General features: G+C 39.7%; 1 protein-coding gene across 16 annotated transcripts in view; it reads right to left on the reverse strand.

Annotated features, from left to right (window-relative positions):
• Positions 1-9,293, reverse strand: part of RBFOX2 (RNA binding fox-1 homolog 2) — a 257,860-nt gene that overhangs the window by 53,340 nt on the left and 195,227 nt on the right. For all 16 annotated transcript variants that reach the window (XR_006104173.1, XR_006104172.1, XM_042469493.1 and 13 more), the window contains one exon: positions 6,863-6,916. Coding sequence is in view for 14 of the 16 variants with exons in the window: in XM_042469493.1 (XP_042325427.1) it covers positions 6,863-6,916 (54 nt within the window). In the remaining 2 variants the exon portion in view is untranslated. The remainder of the gene's footprint in view (positions 1-6,862; positions 6,917-9,293) is intronic.

The raw sequence follows: 9,293 nt of genomic DNA on the forward strand, positions 1-9,293 counted from the left end.
AAGTTATTGTTATTTCCAGGCATCTGAGCTACTTGCTTTCAAATTTAAAAATTTATATAATTTCCATCCTTGATAATCCATCTGAGATGAGTGACTGGAATCAGAAAAAACACCCTACTCTGTTTACAGTAAGGATCCTGTTTTCTAAGCCTTGCAGGGAACAGGTTGTGGAATTTCTATCTGGCACTATGTTTGATTGAAACATAAATGTGGTATGTTAAAGCCATTTAATTAGAATGGCAGAGATCAATGGAATAGTTATGTATACACCGTAGAGTTTAAGGCTCGAAAAACAGAGGCCCAAAGAAATGGTTTCCGCCTACTTTAGGGGGGGCTGGGCATGCAGACAACACATGTCCCTGGATCAGCCGGAAGCTGTGCTGGGGCCTCCAAAGGCAGCCCGAAGCCACCAGAAACTGAAGTGCTGGAAAAGTACTCCTTACCGTTGGCCCATTTGGATCTGCAGTGGTGGCCTGCTTTCAGAGTGGGCCATGCAGTTGCTGCAGTCCCTGGATGATCAGGGCTAGAGCAGCCAGAGGCCACTTCAAGTCGCTGGTCTGCTTCAGCCCTTAGAGAGACGTTAAGGTGATCTAAGAATAGCATATACAGTCGGCCCTCGGAATCTGCTGATTTGCCATTCGTGGATTTAAGCACAGACAGCAAGCCCATATTGTCCCCAATGGCAGTGTGTGCATGTGGCCACGCCACCATTAAGTTCTGTTGTTTCCAATGGAGTTGTGACCGCGTGCATACTTCACCACAGGTCAATGCGGGCTGCCCCTAATGGTGGCCTGGCTGCATGCACATGCCGCCATTGGGGACCACATGTGTTTGAGTATCAACAGATCCCCTGGATCCCCTGTGGATACCAAGGTACGACTGTAGTTAAATAAAAGTAGCTTTGGTGTTTGAACTAAGCTTAAAACAATTTTGTGAACATTAGCAATTCACACATGATTAGGACATGCAAATGAGGAAGTTAGCACCAGAACTTAGCTGCACTTATTTTAGCACTTAGTGATCAAATTAAAATGGTATTTAAGGGTTATAAACAGGGAAGATTCACTGTTATAAGTAAAAGGAAAGGACATATTTGTTGCATTTTAATATTTTTTTTAATTTACTCTTTTGTGAAAGCATCCCTATTGCCTAAGTTAAACTTGAGTTATGGACATGGAAACTTTTTTCAATACAAGAGCTTTATTCCTCCATGCCTTACCTTGCAGGAACCACATAGTACCAATTGGCAGAGTCAATAACACGCATATACCCAGAGAGAGATACACGTACGCACGCATGCATGCACGCACGCACACACACACACACACAATCCATCATACACATTCAAACGTTTACAGACATGCTGCTAATTCTATAATGCCTGCCTGCACCACATGGGTTGCACATGAAGGAAGAAATCAGTTGGCTTCAGTTTTGAGTACAGAGAAAATGGTCTCTCCTCTCCTGTCCTGTCCAGCAGAGAAAAAGAATGCACAGTCCTTATAAAAATAGAATAATCTCTCCCCTCATGGACACCTGTGTAGTGAGAATCTGCAGCCACAGTAATCTTCCTAAATCTCAGCTGTGACCTTCCCTTGCTAGCCCAACTGGGAACAATCTGGGGAAGGGTACCTGTGGAACTAGTGAAGAAAGAAGAATGGTAGGGCTTTGGGCGAGAGGCTTGGCATCAGATGTGGGAGCCCAGAGGGTCGCTTCTGGTTTGCAGGCTACCAATTCTCTACCATGCTCATACACTAAATTAGCAAAAATTAAGGTCAAGTGATTTGATAAAGTTTCATTTTATATATACAACTAACTTACCAAAAATGACATGAAAACAATCAATATGGCACAGCTATGGATAATGGCTGGATAATCCATAAGCATACAATGCACTCCTACTAGTTATCCACCTCTGGCCTTATAAAAGACACTAAACAATCTGAATGTTTAAAAGAATTGGGCTACTAAAACTGCAATTAGATTTCACATACTCTTTGGTCGAAGACCTGCTTAGAAGAACTCTGTCACAACTCACGTGTACATATCCTCACACAGATAAGAATAATAAATAATTATCAGATTGCTCTTTGATGTGATATACATATTTGAAGTGATTATACGTATTATCCAATAATCCAATACCTTTTGCTACTCTTCCATGTGCTCAGCCATGTACTGTAACATAAGGAATGCTTTACTAAAGTAAGACAGAATGGAGGACAGCTGCAGGTCTTTCTTGACACCTACCTACCTACGTCAGGGAGCAGAAAATTAATGTAACCTCTTCCATTCAAAAACAGAGGGGTATATAGTGAGCGCTTGGCTTAATAACTGCCTCTTTTACTTATGTTAATTTTAACAAAGTTTGTGGATGTCAATCTAAAGCAGTGGTTCCCAACCTTCCTAATGCTGCGACCCTTTAATACAGTTCCTCATGTTGTGGTGACCCAAACCCATGAAATTATTTTTGTTGCTACTTCATAACTATAATTAAATAGGTGTTTTCCAATGGTCTTAGGCGACCCCCATGAAAGGGTCATTCAACCCCCAAAGGGGTCCCAACCCACAGGTTGGGAACCACTGATCTAAAGCAATCAAAGTATAAAAAGTATCAAACTAGCTTCCATGAAAAGTAAAATATTTCATTTCTGGGAGACAAAACAACATTAAAGCCCCTTTGGCTAAGCGCTTTCCAGTAGGCATATTACATGAATGACTAAAAAGTCCAAAGAAAATTACCTGAAAACTAGGAGGCATATTTGGCTGGACTCATTATCTCAGTGGCTAAAACCGGTTCCCCTCCCCCCAACATTCTTTCAATACACTACAAATCTTCTTCCTTGATTGTGCATATTATCCAATTCAGAGGTGCTGTGCTCGTTGAAGCATCAGTATTTAGACCCTAGAAGTGGGTACAGTCAGCCTTCCTTATAGGCAGTACTGCCTTCTGTGGCTTTGAGCTCACACGGAAGGCAAGCTCAGGCAAAAATAATGGGGCGTGTACTCGTGCCATGTGCCGTCATGAGCACATGCCCCATTATTTCCAATGGGGCTTGAGCATACACTCTTTTCCCCATATTCGGAGGGGTCCAGAACAGATCCCCCGTGTATGGGGAGGGCAGACTGTATAACAATCATTTCTTATACGATTAAATGCCAACAAGAAACAGATTTTCACAAAAGCCAACAAGTGTATGCTTGCTCTCTCTCTCTCTCTCTCTCACACACACACACACACACACACACACACACACACCCCACCACTCTTACTGTGTGAACTTAACTAGGGAAAGGAATTCTATCATCTCATCTCGGATGGACAAAATGGTAAAATGCATAATTTTTGGAAACTTCCAAAATTTGGAACACTGTTAACAAATCTGACAGAGAATCTTTGCCATAGTTATGAAGGGATAAAGATCTGCTGACCATGGAGGAGCTTCCCAAATACTGGGTGGGGGCACACCCAAGGCAGTTTGCATTTGAATATTTTAATTATTTTAACATTCATTTATCAAACACATATTCAAGAATATACCCTTTAAAAACCCAGGGAGGGAAGGGATAATATTGAGAACACAGCACAAGGCAGGCAGCAGGAGCATCTGCTTTCCAATTCCCAAGAGAGAGGAGAAGAGAGGTTCCATATCATTAGGTTAGAATAGAAACCAAAGGGTAAGAGAAAGGCATTCAAGTTGTGGCATACTTTTTTTTTTTGCAGAAAAAAAGGGAAGGGACAAATGAGACATCCCTAGAAAGTTTTGGTTGTTTCACCACTGGCATTCTACACTACACTGTTTTTAAAATGTGGAGATATTCCAGATGTCCCAACTCAATATTTAGTTATCTAATAAACAAATGTTCCTCAGGGATATTTTTAAAGCATCAATTATACTATTAACCATATTTAAAATAGAGGCCTTAGTTCCAAAGTCATTCAGACTGCTGAAAATCTGGCCGGACAGTGATAGAAATTCTACCACCAAATACAGAAGAACCTGATCAGTGTCTTTCAGGGCTAAATACTGAATGAAAAAAGTGGGAAAATATTTGTAAGTTAATTAATAATTAACTCGTTTTAACTGAAAACCAGAAGGATTGGATTTACTGAGTCACACAGTTATAATCCATTAAATTTCTGTGATTTGTGGAAAATTTTGAACATAAGGACAGAGAACATATCTGAGTGTCCACTAAAATGAGAAAAAAACACATGTGAAGGAACCAATGCACATAACATTAAAGCATGGATTCATGTGAAGAAAGGTGTAATCCATTATTGTTACTGACAGATCTATTATTTTTGCATGCTTCTCACAAAATTATGTACAATACTATGTTTCCCTTAGGATGACAATAAGTAAAGCAAATATAATTCACAAACAGTTTAGGTGTATGAATATCTAAGCTGTGCAAGAGAGAGAAAAAATGTGAAGTCGAAGGCTTTCATGGCTGGGATCCATAGTTTTTTGTGGGTTTTTTGGGGCTATGTGGCCACGTTCTAGAAGTTTTTCTTCCTGATGTTCCGCCAGCATCTGTGGCTGGCATCTTCAGAGAATGCTTGCCTGGAAAGTGTGTGTGTGTGTGTGTGTGTGTGTGTGTGTGTGCGCACACACACACACACACACACACATACATACTGTGTGAGCCTGGGAATGCAGAAGTGATTTGCATGTGTATTATTCTGTGTTGATGGCATGCCTCAGGCTGGGAGGCTAATGCAAAAGAGGATTAGTATCTGCTAATTGGTGATCATTATCTGCTGGGAAAGCCTCTGACTCTGAATGTTCTGCTACTGCTGATTTTTCTGGCTGCTCTAGTCTGCAGTGTCTCTCGTGTTCCTTGATTCTTGTTTGCACGCTGCAAATAAACCATCCTGGACATAAAATACTGTTTGAAAACACTGAAATTTTGGACCATGCCAACAACTACCATGTCAGGATGCACAGGGAAGCCATTGAATTGAAATCCACAAACATCTGGATAATTTCAACCGGAAAGAAGAAACCCTTAAAGTGAACAAAATTTGGCTACCAGTCCTGAGGAATAGCAAAATAAGGACTCAGCAAATGCAAATGGGAAATCATTCAAAGTCAGGGGCTTTCCCATCAGATAATGATCACCAATTAGCAGACACTAATTCTCTTTTGCATTAGCGTCTCAGCCTGAGGCCTGCCATCAACACAGAACAATACACATGCAAATCACTCCTGCATTTTCAGGCTCACACAGTATATATATACTGTATACCCATTTTTCCAGGCAAGCATTCTCTGAAGATGCCAGCCACAGATGCTGGCAAAACGTCAGGAAGAAACTCTTCTATAACATGGCCACATAGCCCGAAACCCACAAAAATATTTCAAGATTCATACATAGCTTGCATTCTGTAAAAGGTTGTAAATTAAGGTTGTTTAATTTGTGGATGGTTGCATAACTGAAATGGCAAGTCTGCTACTCTTCCAAAAAAAAAAAACAACAACAAAAAACCTTCACATGCCCTAATGACTGCCTTCCATTGGCTATTGTCACTAGGCTCTGGCTAAGGAAGAGGAGTAGTCAAGCACACTGTTTCCTTCATCATTAAAAACATGTGCAAGAGATATATGAGTAAAGGCCTGCATACAGTCCACTGCAGTTTGCAACTCTCCGCAAGTTCAACACATGCTGTGTTGCCAAAAAAACAACAACAGCAGCAACAACAAAAAAACCTTCTTAAAACCTTATTAAGCTAAGAGACCCATTTGCCTGTCAAGCTTAAAGAGAAAAAAACCCCTCATAATTTATTGAAAGAATGAAGTGGGGGAAATGCTGTAGTTATTGTATCAAAGATCCTCCCTTTTCTGGTTTTCAGATAATACATGGAAAGAAATTTCAACATGCTAATTAATAAATTCATGGGTGAACTTAAAATCCAAACATAAAAATCCAAGTAGGACTACACTATACAGTTCATGAACTTCACCATCACAAAAACTGAATTAATATAATACCATTTACATCATGGAACAATTGTGTGCGACTAAGTGGGGGATGGGACAGATGTTCATTTTTAATTAAGGTGGAAAACTTAGCATTGATTAAGTCAAGCATAGTATAGACATGCACTGTGCAAGCTTCCCCCACAGAGCTCTGCCAATGCACCTTGCTCCTGACCTGCAACACTCCCTGCTATTCCAGTGCTGGACCTACTGGGCAGAGAGAGAATCACATCAATTCTTAGTGAAGGGGACATTGGTTTCATGACGAGAACCAGTTAGGACAAACATCACTTAAAACTGCTGCACCTGCCACTAGAACATTTGCAATCTGTCTCTAGGGTGTTTAATTAAAATTAACCCTCAAAATTGCTAATTCTAATGCATCTTGAATAGCTACACAATAGCCATTCCAGAAAATTAGAAGGTTTAAATATACATTGTAAGTTACGAAGGCCATGCTTTTAGCAATATGGCCTAACAGTAAACTGTAAGAGCCTGTGAAAGGTCTTACCCCATATAATCATAGTTTTATTTCAAGGGACAGAAGCCACCTTTCCCAAACATCAGTCACTTAAGAGACATCAGAAGATCTCTCTCTGATAGCTTCAGTAGCTCTCTTTATTTTTGGAAGTTTTGACAACTTGATCTTTCAAAGGGAAAATAATGAAAGTATTAGGGCAGGAAGATACTGATTAGACTCATAACCTGCAATTATACAGAACAGGAGTTGGGGGGAACCCATAATGTCCCCTTCCTGTTCTGTCTGCAGAGTGTATTCTCTAGGCAGAAAGCTGCCTTATCTTGTCAATTGATGGGGTGGTGTGGTTCAGGAATGGGGAGAGAAAAAGAAAGAATCTGGGTATAAAAACAAAACTTACCTTGGAGCCACGTTCATTGAAGATTATCTCTACATCAAGGATTTTGCCAAATTGCTGCGAAGAAAGAAAAGAAGATTTACCCATGGTTAATTAATTCATTTAATTTCCCTCATTTTCACAAGGAAGCTGAATAACAACCACTCCTTACTTTCTAATGCATAGCTGAAAATATTCTATACTAAAGTAGACTAATTTCTGTTTGGCTGTTGAATTCCTTCTGGTTGTCTATTTTATGTACTTGAAGCAATTAACTATGTTACACACCCTGAACTAACTGAAGAAGCATAGCCTATAAAAGCTACCTTGGACAAAAATTAGAGGTAAAATACAGAACTTGTAATTAATTACAAATAATTTAGTGCTTTAATTAATTACTTTCCAGTAATGAAGGCACAGTATTATTGTAATTTAACAAAATAATGTAACTGCTCTTGTCGCGTTGAGGTTACTTTTATAGTTTTAGTGGTTTGACCACATTTACCAGTGGAAGAGAAATATTGCATGGTTAAAGGAAGACTTATTCTTTATATCTTGCTCTGCTCTGTGTGTTGGCCAGTAATGAGGCTATGAGAGAAGTGTGTATTTGTACAGATCAGTGGTCTGTGACATCTAGATTTTGAAAAGGTGAAAGTATTTCAGCTACTTTTCAGGAGTGAGTGTTACTCATTTACATTATATTATAATGTAAAATTATTTGGGGGACATTGGCATTATACTGTAATCAGTTAGTACAGTGGACCCTTGTTATACGCTGGGGTTTGGTTCCAAAATCCCCCGTGGATAACAAAATCCGTGGATGCTCAAGTCCCATTAAATATAATGACATAGCAAAATGGTGTCCCTTATAAAAATTTAAAAAATCAAGGTTTGATATTTGAAATTTATACTTTTTTGAACATTTTCAAACCATGTATGCTTAAATCAGTGTATAAAAAAACCGTGTATAAGAAGAGCCGACTATACTTATACCTTTCCAAGCTCTGGATTCCAGAGGAATAAATGTGTTACACTGTCACAAGAAAAATTACAAAAACTCTTGTGGTGTCTTACAGACGAAGAGATGTATTGTGGCATATCTTTTAATATACTAAATATACTAAAGACAATCTCATTGGATGTCTCAAGTGTTGGTTACATATTACATATGGGCATATAAATGGGGGAAGGGGGGAGCTGCATAGTGTAGTCTGGAACAATGATAAGTAAAGCTTACACAATTGCAGTAAGGTATGAAAGATTGGTTTCAGCAAACATGTATGCAGAGTTCATCCATTGTTAACACAATTAACAAAAGCAAGAATGAAACAAGTATGTGCCTTCAGGTTGTTTCTAACTTATGGTAACTCAAGGTGAACCTGAGAGCCAGTGTGACATAATGGTTTGGGTGTTGGACTAAGACTCTGAAGATTCGAGTTCAAATTCCCAGTCAGCCATGAAACCAGCTGGGTGACCTTGGGCAAGTCAAATGCTCTCAACCTCAGGGGAAGGCAATGGCAAACCTCCTTTGAACAAATCTTGCCAAGAAGCCCCTGTGATAGGATCGCCATAAATTAGAAATGACTTGAAAGCAAACAACAACAACAACAACAACAACTGTGACCCTATCACAGTGTTTTATTGGCAAGATATGTTCAGAGGGGGTTTGCTATTGCTTTCCTCTGAAATGTGAGACTATGACTTGCCCAAGATCACCCAGTGGGTTTCCATGGCCAAGCAGGGATTTGAGCCCTGGTCTCTAGAGTCATAATCCAACACCTCTGCACTACACTGGCTCTCAAACTGAGGGTTTAGGTTCCTCTTAATCTGTGTTTGTCTCCCTTTTGTGCATGGATGATGATTAGCAACAGTGTAGCTCCAATATCAGAGAGAATAAGAGGGGTGTGGTGATAACATGTTTCAAAGCTCTTCCTTTTTAGACAAAAGACTGCCTACAAGTGGAAGCAAGAAAGAATTGAGCAAGACCTTTGCATTTCTGTTCTCGTCTTCCAAACAAACTACTGTATTCCCTTCATCATCTGGCTTGATTCCCCCCTCCCCTGTTCTCATCCGGTGGTGACTGAGCAAATCACAATTTTACTAGACTGTTCTGGGATTCTCCTTAGGCTTTTTATTTTCTAAATATATTTTCTGTACTTCTTCAAGTCTCAAGTCTCTCTTGTGCTTGGCTATTAAGAAGCAGCACTCTGAAAAGAAAATTAAATTGCTTTGAAGACTGCTGGACTAACCAACTTCCCTGAGCAGAAGGAATGCTTATGAGCATTGCAATCAAATCAACCAACAAAAGGTCAAATCAAAGCGGGTGGCATGAGCCCCTAAAAACTCCTAACAGCTTGGTCTGGGTTACCTGAAGGACTCCCTCCTCTCACATACAGACCCTAATATCATCATCATCATCATCATCATCATCATCATCATCATCATCATCATCATC

Source organism: Sceloporus undulatus, chromosome 5 (genome assembly GCF_019175285.1).
Source record: "Sceloporus undulatus isolate JIND9_A2432 ecotype Alabama chromosome 5, SceUnd_v1.1, whole genome shotgun sequence".
Taxonomy (NCBI): Eukaryota; Metazoa; Chordata; class Lepidosauria; order Squamata; family Phrynosomatidae; genus Sceloporus; species Sceloporus undulatus.